Here is an 18,584-nt window from a genome sequence, read left to right as displayed (position 1 = left end):
ATAAATTTGTTTGTTTTAATATTTTGATAACTGTATATTCAATATTTTTTACTTTCTTTGTAACTTTTTCCTTTTTATTTTATGCATTTGAAGTCATGGTTCCTAGAAAGGTTCTTAGGCTTCACCAGGCTGTCATGAGAATCTGTGACCCCCAAATAGTTTAGACCTGGCCTTCTTAACCCCAGATGGAGAATGCCTTTTTCTCACCTTGAGGTCTGACTAATTATTGGCACACGTTGGCCCTGTCTCAGGTGGTTTGCACAGTGTTGTCTGACTTCCCACAAAGAAGCCTTTATTCTGTAATGAGAAGATTGCTCATCATAGTGCAGAACCCCCAGAAGGGGGTGTTAGGGAACTGGAAAACCACCACAGTGGTTGTCTCAGACCACTAAGGAATCACAGTGACTGCAAGAAAGCATTTGAAACTCTGAAGGCTCCCAAGCCCTATCTTAAGCATCACTGGGAGGCAGAGGTACTGGCCCTAAATAGTACCTGAAATGTACCAGACATTTTTCCTCTATGTATGTGTGTTCATGTACAGGTGTATGTGCATGTGCATGAGTGTGCACATATGCACAGGTGTGTGAAGAAAAGATCCCCAAATTCCTGAGCCAGTGAAAGTTGTTCACTTTCTACTGCCAAACAGGTTCCCTGGGCCAGGCCAGAGTGGCTTCTCTGCATCTTGCCTAGCAAATCCAGTTATGTGCTGAGAAATCCTCTATCTCACTAACTGCTGCCCTCATTGGACAATGTGAATGCTTTTTCTAGTAGCTCAAGGAGCCTTTAGACACCTTCTTTAGAGTCAAGACTGCTAATCACTAGATTTGCCACCTCCAGTGGAGACCATAACCCCTGAGAGAGTATGCCAAATCCTCCGGAATCCACATCAGAACTTTATGTGGAATCTTGGCATATTCTCAGAATTTTAGAGTGAATCAGATGGACTGTGGAAGAGGAGGAATATCAGTATATATTTTTAGTACAGTTGAGGTAGAGAAGTCTCTCTCCTCTTCCCTCCAGGCAATCCAATTGTGCCATCAACAATATTCTGGTAACTTTGGATCTATGAGCTTGTGATCAACCCCTTATATTTACTGCCACCACCATCACTACCTCCTCTCCCCCCTAGTCGCTGGTACCCTCTAGGAGTCCTTGAGCCCTCCAGAAACCATATTATATGGGGAGAGGTAGCCCTGAATTTAAGACTCTAGTTTATATCCCTCTTGAATCTCATCCCAAATCTAGGCTTTATTCCCAAGGGTATATTGAGTCCTCCTGGAGACACCAGAGAGAATGCCCACATTATCAGCAAATCACAGGGATCAGATGCCAAATTACTGAAAAAGAGGGAAAAACCTGATTACCAAGAGTGTGATGGTTTTAGGGAAGCCACCACTTTGGAATACCACAGGAGAGAAGATGTGGGCTTCATTTTCTCACTCCATTCCAATTTACCATTTTTATAGGATCATAAAGAAATATAACTGTTGGTTTTTGACTATATAAAAACTAATCTTTTCTTGGCCCTGTTTTAGGTTTTTATTTTGATGTGATGGAAATTACTCCAGAGATCACTGGGCATCACAGGTTTAATGCAGACAATCAGAAGGTACAGACCAGTGTTTCTAATTTCCCCAACATTACTTACCCTAAAATCATTCTTAACAATATTATGTGTTTGATTTTGATTTAATTATCTATTAAGCTCTGCTGCTTCAACAGTCTTCCAGGCCTCTGCAACCATTTTTGGGTAATTTTAAGGTGTTTTTCCCCTAAGAGTCTGTATAATAGGATACAATGTAGCATGTTTAAATATCAAGTACATAGATATCGACAGATAGATGATAGATATAGGTAGGAGGTGGAGGATAGATATAGATAGATTATACATAGATGATAAATATAAATAGGAGAAAGACATAGATAGCTAATGGATAGATAATAGATGATAGATATAGATAGATAATAGATACATGATAGATGATCTAGCTAGAGGATAATGGATATAGATATAGATAGGTGATAGATATAGATAGGTTAGACAGATGATACTGAGGATAGATCAGTGACAGACCTAGACAGATAAAAGATATGTGATAGATGATTGCTGTAGATAGAGGATAGATAGATGATAGAGAGGTAATAGATAAGTGATAGACGATGTAGAGAGAGGATATATAATAGAGACAGAGAGAGGATAGATAGATGATAGATGTAGATAAATAGGTAGAGGATAGATAGATGGACAGACAGATGGATAGATGGAAAGATAGATGGACAGACAGACAGATAGGCAGATAGATAGATCGATAGATAGAGAATGCATTTATTAAGCCCTTAGTAGTGGCTAGGCACTCTGTAAACACTGGGCATACATATGAGCAAGAAAACAGTCTCCGCTCTCAAGAAGCTCCCATACAATAGGAGAAGACAATAATAAAGAGATTTTGGAAAGGTGGGGAGACACACAGGGTGGCATAGTGAGGAGACAATTGCATGAAGCCTTGAGCCTTGCTAAAATATGTCAGAAGCTCATCTATCAGGGCTGGGGGGACTGAGGAGCTGAGTCCAGGGTTCTAGTAGAAAAGAAAGGAGGAGGATGAGCTGACATCAGACAGCATGGTGAGAAGAAGGGAGGGGAGGAGAGGAGAGGGAAGAGGAGGAGAGGGGAGTAGAGGGGAGGGAAGGGGAGGGGAGGGAAGGGGAGGAGATGGGAGTAGAGGGGAGGGAAGGGGAGGGGAGGGAAGGTAAGGGATGGGGGGGAAGGGGAGTTCAATACTGTCTTAACTTGAATTTAAAGCATCAGTTGATTTTCTCTGAATTGATTCAGGGCTTAGTATAATGCTAGGCACTTAGTAAGTGGTCAGAAATATTTTGCGAATGGAAGGAACCATGAGAAAGAAAGCAAATCAAAACAAAACAAAAAGAAATACTTTCTGAGTTAAATTGAATTTTCATACTCAAAGATGACTTTTAAGAAGTGGTGCAAAAGCTATCCTAGGGATGCATAACCAGAAAAAGAGGTAGGTTTTTCATGCAGGGAGAGTGAGAGCTAAAACATGCACAGCCAAAATGCTTGTACTGATACCCACAACGTTCCCTAAGAGAGCTATAGAGAAAGGCTGTAGGATGTTGGGTGGGTCTTTTGGGGAAGATTTATAAGAAGATATAGAAAGCTAAGACGTGGATGGATTGCAGTCTCCACCAATAGAGGAAGCACTCTTTAAATCAGTGATCAGTGTCATTGACATAAAAAAGCTATGAAAAAGACAGTGTGTTGTATGTACTCAGGGACTTGGCAGATGTTTATATACTTAATAAATACTTAGGAAATGCCAGTACAGAATATTTATGTACTAAACATAATAATTTGTTTATATTAGATTTTATGTTTTAAGTTACTTTTATAATAATTATCAAATTTTAAAAAAGCTTTACTTGGAAGTAAAATGGCTTAATTCAATTTTCTCCCCAGGGACAGACATTAGATTTGGTTATCATTGTTCATAATGCAAAGATAGACATTTGTGTGTAAATTTGCTCATATATCAGATTTTTTTCCTCTACTTTTTCCCAAAGAAGATGTTATTCCTGGGGCAAGTTCTATAATAACTGTGGGTGCTAGAATATAAACACTAGGGAATTTTCTTTTGGCCAAAGACACTTTCTCTCATGTACCAGTTTGGAGGGTTAGGCAGATATTTGGGCTATACTCTGCTATTTAGTACTTAGAAATAGTGTGTTTGTGTGTATGCGTGAGAGAGAGGTGTGGAGGGTGGGGGAGAGAGAGAGGGAGGGGTAGAGAGAGAGAGAGAGAGAGAGAGAGAGAGAGAGAGAGAGAGATGGGTGTGTCTGGTAAGTTGTGGTGGTTATGGACTGCAGAGCTATGTTTATTTTGTTCTTTTTTAAAAAAATTCAAACTAACTTAGTGGTAGGAAAACTTTATTTTTTTATTCCTATTCTAATACAGGTATTAAACTTTCCCAAAAAGATGGAGATCCGAGCTTTGATTGAAGGACAGTTCATGGCCAAAAGGATTCATGCTGAAAACCTAGGCTATAGAGTTGGTAAGTGTGATTGTGGAAGGTTCTGGAGGCTGCTCATAAGATAACAAAGTAGTCTTTTAATGAAGCAACGATTTATTTGGTTTTGGTGGAAGGAAAAAAAAAACATTTCCTTTATAGGGACCATGAGAAAACTCCCAGTGGCCTGAGTCTTCATAAACTGGGCCATATTTTGAACTTAAGGAGCTTACTTTCTAACAATGGTAGGGATGGGAGTAAAGCACAGCCTATACACAAATAAGTATCATACAAAATAAATTGAGAGGGGGGTGGAGTGGGGAGGATCATGGAAGACTTCATGGAGGGAATTGTATCTTGGCTTGAAAGAAAAGAATTCACTGAGGTTGAGATGAATAGGTAGTGCCTATCATAGGATTGAAAGAAAAACTTATGCAAATGTGTGGAGGTGGGAGATGGAATATCAACTTTAGGAAATGGCTTGGAGTCCAGTTTGTCTGGAGCACAGGGTACATGAAGGGGAGTAGCATAAATAAAAGCATATATTTGATAATACTGATACCTATGATCAAAGGCAACCTGTGATTTCATGTGTTTATTGTTTTAAGTGACTTTGTGTTTCCATATGCATGTAAATGATAGATCAGCAGAAAAAAATGGGCCAAGTTACTCTGAAATTCTTGTCTTCCAGGCTGATAAAAAAATTGTATTACTTTAGTCAAAAAATAACCAATACAATTACATCATATCATCCCCACCCCCCAACTTTGGAAGTATTTCTTTTGCAAAATAATTCAGGCTTGCTGATACTCTTAGCAGGTTAAAAATCTTTTTTTCCTTTTAATTTGGAGGAGGAAATTTAATGGGATGGCTATAAATGTCTGTGAAAGAGCCTGTTATAATGGATCACACAGATGTAGTTTCACTAATATAAAGCGTGGTATAAGGGATAGAAAGCTTGACCTGGAGGTGGGAGTTCTGGATTCAAATCACATCCTACACACTTGCTGGCTATGAAACCTAGAGAAATATAATTATGATTTTAATTTTGGTGAATTGTGCTCTTTTCTTATTTTAATGCCTTTTAAGTGGAATAAAGAAGAATTTAACAGAAAAACCTTCATTTTCTTGGGATTTTAGATGTTCATATTAATCTTATTCAGAAATGAGTTTTTAAAAAGAGCAGTTTTCAGTCATTTAATTTTTGGATTTTGAGCCAAAGTGGAAAAAACTTACTTTGAACCTCTGAGCACAAGGGACAGTTATCAAACAAATCTACATTTAAAAAGCATCTGAAAAATGTTTCCCTGTGATTCCTGAGAAGGCATAACAGGTAGAAACTGTTAACTTTCCCCGGCAATCTCCAGAAAACATTCCTCATTGAAAATTGTCACCACATGCTGGTCTCTTTGGGCTTGATGATTTCGGGCTTTAGATTAAATCAGGAGCTAGCATTGCTCCAGGTGCATTTGGGCCAATTTGTAGGTCCCAGGCTGGACAATGCTCAGTAGTAAACAGTGCTCAGTAAGCCTCTTAAATGCTGGTTAAACTGATTTTTGTGAAAAGCCAGCCATTTGGAAAGGCAGAAAATTAAATCAACCATTTGTATCAAAACATACAATTTCAATGATTTTTTTCCCCAGTAAATTGATGGGGGTTTGCAAAATTGATTAGTCAATTGACAAAGCCTAACTAGAGTTGGCTTAAACACTAGGATTCCTCAAGCCCTAATACAATGCTGAACCAAAGAATCAGGCCATTCAGAAAAGGTTTGTCATGGTGTCCAATTGGAATTTTTTTTTTTAGCAAACTATGTCAATGATCTTATCTGATCTTTTCTGTAGATACAGTCTTAGAGATAATCTCTGAAGCCACCAGGCATAAATGTTCTGAAAAGCAGTAGTTCAAGTCAATTAAATGAGCAGTAATTAAGCACCTACTATGTACAGGATGAATGAAACTTGTCCTCAAAGAACATACAGTTATCCCTTCCACATTGCTGTGGGGTTGGGGCACAGTGCCCCCGTAATCTGAAAAATCTATAAAAAATTTTGGCCCTCTCGTACCAAAGAAAAAGTCTGAATTATTATTGTATTAAAAATAAACTATGTTGATATATGATACTATCCATATATTTTATGTGTTTTGGGGTATCTAACCTTTTTCTTTTTTGTTAATTTATCTTAATTTATTTATTTTAAATACACATGAGAAAAGAAAAAGGAACGTATTAGAAACTTAAATACAATTTTAATTTATTTATTTTAAATACACATGAGAAAAGAAAAAGGAACGTATCATAAACTTAAATACAAAATAAGAAAAGAAGAAAAAGCATTGTAAACTTTTTCTGTGTTGTTTGCTGACCTTCATGTGTCACCTGCAACTTCCGCAAGGTGCCCCCAAAATTTAATTTTTTAATGCCAAATCACAATATATTGAAACTACGATGGAGAAAGTCTCAGTGTGGAAGGGATAACAGTACAGTCTACTGGGGGAAAGCTATATGTACTTAGATAATAAGTAAATATAGAATAGAGAGCCTGAACTGTTTGAACAAATGTCTTCTCAGGCATGTGAAGAGTTCATATAGTTGGCACTGAGTACTCTTGTTGGAGGGCACTTTGAGAACATGAAGAGCCACACAAATGTTTAATAATAATAAGGAATTTACCAGATTTGCTAATGTGAAAACTTTTCTCCTTGGTTTATTTCTCCACCAGTTGAAAATAAATGTGGGCATTCCCAGTGGAAATGCCCTTTATCCTATTCATATTGTTTTTTTTTTAAAGTGCTATTGATATCTTTAGTTTTTATATCATATTCATTTCTGGTTACTAACCTTTCTCTCCCACCTATCTTCTGGAATAGAACCCTCCCTTGTAATAATAAAAAAAAGCTATTCAGCAAAAACAACCCATATAGTGAATGTCTTGATGTATGTGACACTATCCTCATAGTGCCCCTCCTTTCTATTGAGGAGAGAGAAATATATTTTATCGCGTGCTTTTCCTGTTCTTGTGCACAGTCTTGAAACATTATCACGGCTCTGAATTTCTATGCATTGTAAACATCCAAGGTCATTTTGCTCCTTTCGTTGGAACATAAGGAACATAACAGCTCCTCTGTTTGGCATCTGTGGCTCGCAGTAGTCCCAGTTCACATCGGACTCATCCAAGCCCTACGGCAGGCAGGTTTTCCCTTACGTTGTGCATCTCTATTGGAATACTACTTTTATGTTTTGGGATGAATTGATCTGCCATTGCAAACAACCCATCCATTTAGTACAACATCTGGTTTCTTTGTACCCTCTGCAAATTTGATGAGCGTACTCTGTGCCTTTATCTGAGTCATTGATGAAAATGTTAAACAGCATGGAGCCAAGCCTCGATCCCTCGGGCACTCCTCAGGAGACCTCCTGAACCTTTCATTCAATTCTGAATCTGTCTGACCATATTATATCCATATCTCTCCATCTTCTTCACAAACACAAAATTTGATATTTTATCAAAAGATTTGCCTAAATCTAGGTAAACTATAGCCATACTCTAGCATTCCTCTCATTTACTTGTCTAGTTATCCTGTCAAAAAAGGAAATCAGGTTAGTTTGGCATGACCAGTTTTTGATGAAGCAATGCTGGCTGCTAGTAATCACTGCTTGCCTTTTTCAATGTCTACTAACCATCTCTTTCAGGATTCATTCTAGAATTTCCCCAGGAATCAAAGTGAAACTCACTCACTTTTAGCTTGCAGGCTGTCCTGTTTCCTTTTGTTGAAAATCAGGACATTTGCCCTTCGTTGATCTGTTTTCCATGATCTTTCACATATCACTGACAGTGAGTGGTTCAGCAATCTCATCAGCCAGCTATTTGATGCAGTTCACTTAGGCCAAGTGACTTGAATTCATCAAGGGCAGTGAGATTCTCTCCTACTAGCACTGTACTTATCTTGGTTATCAACTCCCAGTTGGTCATTTTTGTTTCACCTTTCTAAAGTTCACTCCCCTTTGCAAAGAAAACAGAAACAAAATAAGGTTTTGTTTCTCTTTTCTTTTTTATAAATTGTTCAACAAGGAGGTCAGGGAAGGGACAGTGGGAGGAAGAAATAGTAAATGCTTGTAAAAATAATTTCAAAAAGATTTAAATAATTCTGCCTTCTCTCTCTTGCCGGTTACAACCATCTCATCCATCCCAGGCTAAGATCCTATTCCTTCTTTGGCCCTCCTTTTTCTCCCAGTATGACTTAATAAGCCCTTTTTGTTGTCTTTAGCTTCCCTCAACAGTCTTAGTTCATTCTTTAGCATTCCTGACATTCTTTTTATAGGAACATGCCACATTCTTATATTCATCTTCTGTTTTCTGGCCTTGTTTCCATATTCTATATATTTCTTTTTAAAAATCTAAGTTGGTTGATGTATTCCATGTGTATCCACATCAGTCTCTTCAGCCAAATCCTACTTTTCCTCTTCGTTGGAACTTTTCCCTTTGTGTCTTGAGGATTTCATTCTTGAGCGCCTCCCATCTCTCCTGGGCTGAATCATTTTACTCCATGGGATCCTTCCTATCACTCCTAACTCTTTGAAATTTGCTTGCCCCAAATCTAGGATTCATGTCATAATTTGGCCAGATTTCTTCTCTTTCTCTATCACAAACTCTGGAATGAAGTGGTCACTTTTTCCCTAGCATTCCCTTTATTTGCACTCCAGCAACGAATTTCTCCCTGTTAGTGAGAATCAGATTCAGAATAGACGATTGTAGATTTTGCCATCTTTTGGAGGCAGATACAGAACTAATTAGCATTTCTGCTTTGGGATGTGGGGGGGGGGGAGACAGAGAGAGAGAGAGAGAGAGAGAGAGAGATAGTGAGAGAGAGAGAGAGAGAGAGAGAGAGAGTATTCTAGCAGATACCTGGATAATTGAAATCCTTCATCACTGCTATCTTTGTCAGGCTTGTGATCTGTTTTCCAAACTTTTCATCTATTTCCTCTTTCTGTCTAGATGATCTGTAATATGTACCAGTGACAAAATGCCTTCTATTTTTTTTCCTCTTTTGACCTGCACCCAAACAATCTGCTCCCGAATTTCTGCCTTTGGTTGCTGGTCTTCTTCACATAAGTATACCTTCTTAATATACAAAGCTACCTCTGCCACTTCGACCTATCCTGTTTCTTTTGAGTAAGGTATTCCCATCCAGAACCAAAATCCATTCCTGGCTTTCATCCCAATGAGAGGCAGTTAGGTGACACAGTGGATGGATCATTGGACCTGAGAAAGGAAAACCTTTTTTTCAACAGACACTCTCTGTGTGATCCTGGACAAGTCACTTAACTGCTGTCTGCCTCAGTTTCCTCAGCTTAGAATGGAGGTAATAATAACACCCACCTTTCAGGGTTGTTATGAGGATCAAAAGACATGATATTTGTGAAATGTTTAGCATAGTGCTTGGCACATAGTAGGTGCTTAATAAATGCTTCTCAAACATGCCCTCTTGTGTTAGTATTCCTTGTGTTAGTATTTTGTTAGGACCTTGTTGCCTAAACTTTGGCCACTTGGCCTAGACATGGCAGACCTGGGTTTTACTACTGGCTGTTTTATTGCATTTTTGCCTCCTGTGAATTTTTTGGTGCTAGATCAGGAAGAAGTTTGATAGGCTTATTGCTTTGATATTGCAAAGACAGAGCCTTAATCCCAGGGTTTGGTTGTATAACACTTTACAATCCTTACTGCTCTGCTTTGCAGACCCTGGACTAGGCTGTGATTAATCTCTGGAGCACTGCGCAAAAGGCTGCGGGGCTCTACTGACTTGGTCATTGCCTTAAGTTCCCAGAGCCGGGTGTGTAGTAAGGGCTCAAGAAATGATCGTTGATTAGAAAGAGCAGAGTTCTCAGGCTGTGCCCCTCTCATCAACATTGTGTGATTCAGTTCTCCATTTGGACACTGAGTAGGGGCATCCCATCAATGTAAGCCTCCCATTATGACTACTGGGTGCCAAGTCAGCTGTGCAAAGGGTGACTTCTGCTCCTTGGATTTCTCCAGGGCATGAAGCAAGATTACATAGCGCAATTCCCTGGGCATATGTTGGAGAATGACGTGCATTATGTTTGCATGCATGGCATTCTCAGTGTGAGCTGGATTAGTCTGTTTTATTGCAATTCACATTGCAGAAGGGGGTCATGTATCCTTGAAAAGCACTACTGGGCTTTCCATTTCTGGCAGCAGAGAGGTTTAGGGTACAATTCCTTGGCTGCCTACAGATTAAGTGGATGATTCTTCCCCACCCCCAAGAGGGATTTAAATTTTTCAAAGAAAATCAATACTAAAATGTTGTGCTGACTACAAGCTGGTCTCTCAGCATGTGTTGCTAAGGGTATGGATGTTGTTTAAACACCACACGAGAACCTACTCTGTGTCTGATGGTTTTGCTCCAGTAAATAAATACGAATTTGTATTTTACGATATAGGAACTCCTCATTTTATGGGACAGACGTTTAAGTTGTAGGTAAAGCAAAATTCAGGAAACTGAGTCGTATTTTTCAGTTGATTATCATAATGATTTCTACAATTCAGATAGTGCTCCACAAGTGTGATCTCATTTGATCCTCACAACAACCCTGAGGGGTAAATGCTATTATCGTCCCCAATTTACTGATGAGGGAATAGAGTTAGTGTTCAGTTGTTTCTGCCTTTTTGTGACCCCACTTGGAGTTTTCTTGGCAAAGATACTGGAGCAGTGGCATACTAGAGTGGTTCACCCTTTCCTTCTCCAGCTTATTTCACAGATGAGGAAACTGAGGTAAACAGGGTTAAGTGATTTGCCCAGGGTCACCCAGCTAGTAAGTGTCTAAGGCTGGATTTGGATTCATGAAGACAAGTCTTCCTGATTCCAAGCCCAGGTCTCTATCCACTGAACTATCTAGCTGTCTTGTGAGGGAATAGAGACAGAGAGGTTAAATGATTTGCCCAGTCACACAGCTAGTAAATGTCTGAGGCAGGATTTGAACCCAGTTCTTCCTCACTTCCAAGTGCAATATTTTATCCCCTATGCCAGGAGCTCTGATTCTCCAGAAAAATAAAATCCCTTAATATCCCCAAAGCTTTTTGAGTGACTATTATAAGAAAGTACCAAGAGGTATAAAGGGATGAGTAAGACACATTCCTGATCCCCAGGGAATTTACAATTTAGCAGCTTGTCATATGCTCTGAGGTCCTTATCCTTATGCTCCCTCTCGTTTTTATAGTGCTTACTATGTGCAGGGCACTATGCTAAGTGCTTTACAGTTACTGTAAGAACAGGTGATATAAAATATCCCTTCTCCCCAAAATATCCCCATGAGATCTTCAGCTGCATTCTTCATGAGTTCAAGTCCAGCCTCAGACACTTACTAGCTGTGTGACCCCTGGGCAAGCCACATGACCTGTTTGCTTCAGTTTCCTCATCTGTGAAATGAGCTGGAGAAGGAAATGACACACTACTCCAGTCAAGAAAACCCCGAATGGGGTCATATAGTCTCCCATCCAGAATTAGGGGAAAGATGACTCAAGCCGAGGGAGCCTATGTGGCAAAGGGGTAACTTTGACCTTCTGGTTGCTGGAAGTCCTTTCTTTCCCTTTGAGGGGCCTGGGTGTGGTGCATCTTTTCCTGGAATCTTAGGAGAGCTCTCAATCTGTGCCCAGTGTATCCTTGATTGCTGATATTGGCACTGTCTCCAACTGCTGCTGTCCTTGAGGGATGATGCTAGGACTTTGATAGGAAGGCCTGCTGACCTCCAAACCTCCTAAGGAGCTGTTCTGGACAAAAGCTAGCTGCAGCGCTCTCTCCTGGTTTGCTGCTTTCTGGAGCTCAAATCCCTTGAATAACTTCAGTTCTCAACTGACTTAATATTTTATAGATGAACCCTAGGGCATGATCCCAAGATTCTTTTGACTATCCAAACACTTCCTATTCAGTTTTTCTTTAGTTCATCTAATGGCTCATCAAGGCATTTTATACTTCCTTGGAAGGGTTTTGATCGATTTGATTCAATCAAGACAAATTTCACTGGTGAAGGCACCCAGGCTAGAATTTTCTCACTTTCTGTAAGTGGGGTGGCATGATTAGGTCGATTTACTCAATCAACCCCACCCTTACATTCCTCACATTACAGTGGCACATGCATTGCAAGAGCTAGGTCAGTGTTTGGGAGGCTCTGAAGGAAAGGATGGGAGAGAAAAAGTTATTAGACTGACTACCAAACTGAAGGTCTACAGAACCGTTGTCCTGACCTCATTGTTGTATGCCTGTGAAACCTGGACAGTCTACCAGCTCCATGCCAGGAAACTGAATTGCTTCTATTTGAATTGTCTTAGGAAGATTCTGAAGATCACCTGGCAGGATAAGGTACCAGACACTGAAGTCCTTACTCCAAACTGCCAAGCATTCAAACTCTGCTTTAGAGAGCGCAACTCCGATGGGCTGGCCACATTGTTCAAATGCAAAACATATGCTTGCCAAAAAGACTTTTATGGAGAACTCATGTAGGGCAAGCATTCACAAGGTGGTCAGAAGAAGTGATACAGGGACACTCTCAAGGTCTCTCTCAAGAACTTTGGAATTGATTGTGTGACATGGAAGACAGTGGCACAGGATCACTCAGCATGGTGTGCCCACATCAGGGAAGGTGCTGTGCTCTAGGAGCAAAGCAGCATTGAAGCAGCTCAAAGGAAACACAGGATGCACAAGTTTGTAGTATCTACCCCAAATGTTCACGTGGACTATTTGTGCCTGTCCTGTGGTAGAGCATTCCAAGCTTGTATTGGTCTGATCAGCCTCAGTTGGACACACAGAAACTGAACTCTAGCATAGTGATGTCATTTTGGTCCTCTTTGAGAGCAAAGGACAACAATCACCACATTCCTCCCAGTTTTCCACTGTCCTCAGAAAATCTACTAGAATATGTTTAGCAAAGTCCGTAGCCCCAAATCCAGAGAGCTCTTCAGTGACTTGGGGAGGTTCAGCTTTACCCTTTTCAAATTCTTTCCCCCAGTGCTTTGTACTAAGGAGCCTCCCTATGGGGCATGGTGAGTGATCAAATCCAGTAAGTAATATTCTTCCATATTTCCAAATACAAAATACCATTTAATAAAGTTCTAATAGATTAACACTTCTCTTGTTGCTTGCAAAAGGACTTCCAAAGCCATTCTAAGGTATTCCAAAATAAGAAAGATGAGATAAAGAAGAAAACAAAAAGAAAATCAAACCTGTCTGAAAATCTGGTCTCTTAAAGAATTCTCTGAGCATGTAGGGCTCTTCCCTTGGGATTTATGACCTATGGTTGACTGGAAGTGACCCCCTTAACTTTCAAGTAAAAAAACGAAGCCTTTTGGCTTGATGCTTATGTAGTAACACTGGTCCACAGGCTCCAGGGAGGTTGGCTTCCTTACCTTCTCCCCCGACCATGGAGTGGCCCCTCAACTTTGGGTTCAGTCATTTACCAAGTGCTACAACAAAACTGATACGGAATTCATGGGGTGTTTCGCCTTCTCACCCTGAGAAAGTCAAGCTAGTGGTCAGCCCTGTGGCTTTCCAGACAGTGCTGAAATAGCAGAAGCTTTGTGACAACTAAGGGTTGTTTCACCTGAGGTGTGTGAACTGGAAGGGAAGATGTTTCCATCCCAACTTTACTGCCCTTCTCTTCAGGGATTACCCTTGTACCATCAACCACCTACAGCTTCCACAGCCTGTGCTGGAAGAATTCACCACCACCACCACCACCACCACCACCACCACCACCACCACCACCCTGAAAAATATTTGATGCTCCAAGAGATTTAAGCTCAGGAACTCAGATAACCCAACCACCCTCTTTTTTTTTATTAGTAAATGCATCTCTAGGTGTCTACAGTGTCTGATGGAGCTAAATTGCAATTTCATATGTTACCACCTTGAAGGTTTCTTGATTTTGAGGCTCTGCATTATGGAAAATGTGTTCATTTAGCAGAGAAAGTAAGCGCCTAGGGGCCTGGAGTGATTTTCATTTGCCTTTGTATCTTCAGTGTCTAATGTACAGTTGACCCTTTAAAAAATGTTCGTTGTGTATACAATTTATGTTTTGCTTAAAACTTTGCTTGTTGAACCCATTTAGAATGAGGGAACTCTGGGAAAGCAAAATTAAATTAATGGAAGTTTATGGTAGGAGCAAAGACAGGCATGTGTTTATCAACAGGGTAAACTCAAGGCACAGGATTAGGGGATGTCACTCTATTTATTTGTTAATATAATTCCAGTGAATCATAGAGACTCTTAAAGCTGAAAGGGACCCTGGAAGGCTATTGTCTAGCACTGCCATTTTGCAGATGAGGAAACAGAGGCTCAGAGGGGTTAAACAATTTGCCCTAGATCATGGGGGTTGAAATAGGTATTCTGACTCCAAAGCCAACACATTTTCCATTGACGGGGCCATGGATTATCATGGCCCGGGGGCAGAGATAGTGTCCTAATAAACTATTCTGATATTCATTCGGTTGTACTAATAACTAATTCAGACCCCCATAGTGTCACATAGCATTGTAAAGTGGATCTAATGAGCTCACCTGGAGTCAGGAAGATCTGTATTCCAGGCCAGGCTCTGACACATACTGGATATAAGACCCCAGACAAGTCACTTAACCTCTCATCCGTACTCTAAGACCACAAATTCAGGAGTAATTGTTCATCTACGTTGGTAGAGGGGGAATTCTCACAGTGAATACCCAGGATAGATGAAACCACAAGTCTGGACCTAAAGGAAGACACTGATCTTATTTCATGGAATTGCCTGCACGTAGAATTCCTTGGCTGAAATAGCTGTTTTTTTTTTCTCTCTCTCCACATCCTTGTCTCTCCTCCCAACTTGTTCTCTTACCTGTGCTGGGGAAACTAAACAAGAAGACAATGGGGAAAAAAGATTTAATAAAAAAGTGTAGAAGGTGCACTGTCAGCCTCTTTCCTGACATGTTGATAAAATGCTGTCACTGACTGAACAATAGCATTTCCTGCATAACCAGCAGAAGTCAAAGTATTTACAGCATGTGATTTCTGCATTTAGACAATAGAAGATTCTCTGTGACTGAGTTTGTGTGGAATTCAGACACTTGTTTACCCAGACATTTGGATAACTTGCTTCAATTCAACATTTATTAATCCCCTACTATTTACAAAAGAGGGAATATAGTGTAATGGTGAGAGTGCTCGGCTTGTAGTCAGGAAAACCTAGGTTCAAATCCTAGCTCTGACATTTATTAGCTATGTGACCCCAGGCAACTTGCTTAACCTCTCATGGTCTCAAGCCGATTTCTGTTGGTGGAAGGATTTTACATACCAGAAGCTCTACATTGTGATGAAATTATAGATCATTTAATGATTTACATTTTGTGTTATTAGACACTGGGGTTATACTTAAATGTATGTGCGATCTCATTGGTTCACGAGTTCCCTCTAACAATGCATATGGTGACCCAGTCGCATCTGCCCATCATTTGCCCATCCATGTACTACTCCCAAAAGTTTGCCACAGTGGGGTCCACTAATGTACTGGAGGCACTGGAGTTATAAAGACAAAAATGAAATATTCCCTGTCCTCAAGGAGTTTATATTCTAGGGGAAGCAACATTATCTATCTATCCATCTCTATCTATCTATCTATCTATCATCTATCTATCTATCTGTCTATCTACCTATTTATCTATCTTTATCTGTCTAGAGATTTAAAGTAATTTTAAGAGAGAAAAAGCACTAATTACTGGGGGTTGGGATCAAGAAAGGCCTTATCTTGAGGGCCTCCAGTGATGGAGGCCTAAACTAGGGTGGAGCATGTGTATCTGGATAAAAGGAGATGGTTATGAGAGCTGTAGACTGACAAAACTTGGTAACAGATGACATGTAGAGGAGGAGGGCTTGGCAAGAGATGCTGGTGACATCAAGATTTTGAACTCTGTTGATTGGAAAAATGTTGATAAGCTCAACAGAAATGTGGACATTAGGTGAAGGGGTAGATCATGGGCCCATGAAATTCCATAAGGATATTTTTAGACTTAAAAAAAAATTATAGTCCACCATTTTGGTCATTGTTTAGAATATCTCAGGCCCCCGTAGGAGGAGAGCTATTGGTATTTTTTTGGTTACTTTCCAGATTAGCATGAACGATGCTACTATTCTGATTGATCTTAAGATCAAATTCTTCATTTCCAATGAGAGCTAATACTGCATTACAGGAAATAAATGAGTCCACATGTAATCATCAAAACAACTTAGTACTAGTTAAAAATAGAGAGGCTGGTCAGTGGAACAAACCAGATATACAACTTACAGAAGCAAACAAACATAGTAGCAGTGGTTGACAAACCCAAAGACCCTAATTACTGGAATAAGAACTTAATATTTGACAAAATCTGCTAGGGAAACTGGAGAGCAGATTGGCAGAAATTGGGTCTAGACCAACACTTCATACCTACACACCAAGATAAACTACCAATGGACAAATAATTTAATCATAAAAGATGAAATTGTAAGCTAATGAGAGAAGCAAGGAGGAAATTGCCTTTCTGATAGTTGGATAGGGAAAGCTTCCATGGCCAAACAAGGGGTAGAGAAGATCAATAAAAATAAAATGGACAATTTTGATTATATAAAATCTCACATTTTTTTGCACAAAAATATCGAGTTAAAATTAGAAGGGAGCCAGGTAAACAAGAACAAATCTTTACAGCAAGTTTCGTTGAGAAAGGTCTGACATCCAAGATATATAAAAAACAGATACAAATATATAAGAATAAGTGCTATTCCCCAATAAACAAATGGTTAAAGGATTTTAACAGGCAATTTTTAAAGGAAGAAGTCCAAGCTATCAATAACCAACCAAATCACTAATAATTAGAGAAATGTAAAATAAAGCAATTCTGTAGTTCTACCTGACACGCATGAAATTTGCAAATATGAACAAAAAGGAAAATGACAAATGTTTGAGGGGCTTTGGGTGAAGCTGTGATTGGATCTTGCCATTATGGAAAACAATTTGGAACTACGCTCAAAAAGTCAATAAACTGTGCATACACTTTAATTCAGCACTACTACTGCTAAGCCTATACCCCAAAGACATCAAAGAAGGAGAAAAAGGGATAATATATACAAAAATATTTTTAGCATCTCTTTTCATTGGGAATAGCTACATAAAATAATTTCCTGCCAGAAAAGTAATGGATTAAAAGTGCAGAATGGGGCTGGTAAGCAGGAACTCGTGTGAGCTCTGTACCGAGTCCCTCCAAAAACCTATAAAAAATGGCTCTGAACCAATTCTAGAACGGCAGAACCCACAAAACAGCAGAGGGAAGCAGGGCTCCAGCCCAGGACAGCCTGGATGGTCTCTGGGTGAGGTCTATCCCACACAGAGCTGGCAGCTGGGAGCTGGGAGCTGGGAACGGAGTGGAGCAGAACCCAGCCTGAACGGCGTGGACCATCCAGACCAGAAGCCGGGCGGAGGGGGCCCTAGCACCCTGAATCAGTGAGCTGCGGCAGTTACCAGACTCCTTAGCCCACAAACACCAAAGACTGCGGAGAAGGTTAGTGGGAAAAGCTGAGGGAGTAGAAGGAGTTCCGGTTTGGCTTCCAGCCCCGGGGGCAGCGGAGGTGGGGCAGCTACAGCTGTTGTTACTTCCGGCTCCAGGCCCACCTGGTGGGAGGAATTAAGTGGCGGATCAGAGCAGGAGTGCAACAGCCTGCTGAAGATGTAAGCCCAGCCCCAGCTGGGGGTTCTTGGGGAAGGAGTAGTGCTGGTGTGGCAGAGCCTGCACCTCCCCACCAAACGTGGAACATAGAACTTTCTAGTCTACAAGCAGTCATACCCCACTGAAAAACTCAAAGGTCAAGTTAGTTGGCTGGGAATATGGCTAGGCAGCGAAAACGCACCGAGATTCAGTCTCAGACTTTGCATTCTTTCTTTGCTGACAAGGAAGACCAAAACATACAGCCTAAAGAAGTCAATAAAGTGCAAGAGCCTACACCAAAAGCCTCCAAGAAAAACATGAACTGGTCCCAGGCCATGGAAGAGCTCAAAAATGATTTGGAAAAGCAAGTTAGAGAAGTAGGGGAAAAATTGGGAAGAGAAATGAGAAGGATGCGAGAAAACCATGAAAAACAAGTCAATGACTTGCTAAAGGAGACCCAAAAAAATTCTGAAAAATACACTGAAGAAAACAACACCTTAAAAAACAGACTAACTCAAATGGCAAAAGAGCTCCAAAAAGCCAATGAGGAGAAGAATGCCTTGAAAGGCAGAATTAGCCAAATGGAAAAGGAGGTCCAAAAGACCACTGAAGAAAATACTAATTTAAAAATTAGATTGGAGCAAGTGGAAGCTAGTGATTTTATGAGAAATCAAGATATTATAAAACAGAACCAAAGGAATGAAAAAATGGAAGATAATGTGAAATATCTCATTGGAAAAACCACTGACCTGGAAAATAGATCCAGGAGAGATAATTTAAAAATTATTGGACTACCTGAAAGCCATGATCAAAAAAAGAGCCTAGATATCATCTTTCAAGAAATTAT

The 18,584-nt window shown here is 40.1% G+C and overlaps 1 protein-coding gene across 2 annotated transcripts in view; it reads left to right on the top strand.

The window, feature by feature from the left end:
• The window catches only part of XYLB (xylulokinase), a 238,427-nt gene that overhangs the window by 117,841 nt on the left and 102,002 nt on the right, over nt 1–18,584 (top strand). For both annotated transcript variants that reach the window (XM_036738114.1, XM_036738115.1), the window contains 2 exons: nt 1,536–1,609; nt 3,971–4,067. In XM_036738114.1, coding sequence (XP_036594009.1) covers nt 1,536–1,609; nt 3,971–4,067 — 171 coding nt within the window. The remainder of the gene's footprint in view (nt 1–1,535; nt 1,610–3,970; nt 4,068–18,584) is intronic.

Source organism: Trichosurus vulpecula, chromosome 9 (assembly GCF_011100635.1).
Source record: "Trichosurus vulpecula isolate mTriVul1 chromosome 9, mTriVul1.pri, whole genome shotgun sequence".
In the NCBI taxonomy this organism is placed as follows: domain Eukaryota; kingdom Metazoa; phylum Chordata; class Mammalia; order Diprotodontia; family Phalangeridae; genus Trichosurus; species Trichosurus vulpecula.
Note: the sequence above shows the minus strand (reverse complement) of the source record. Positions and strands in the feature narration are given on the sequence as shown.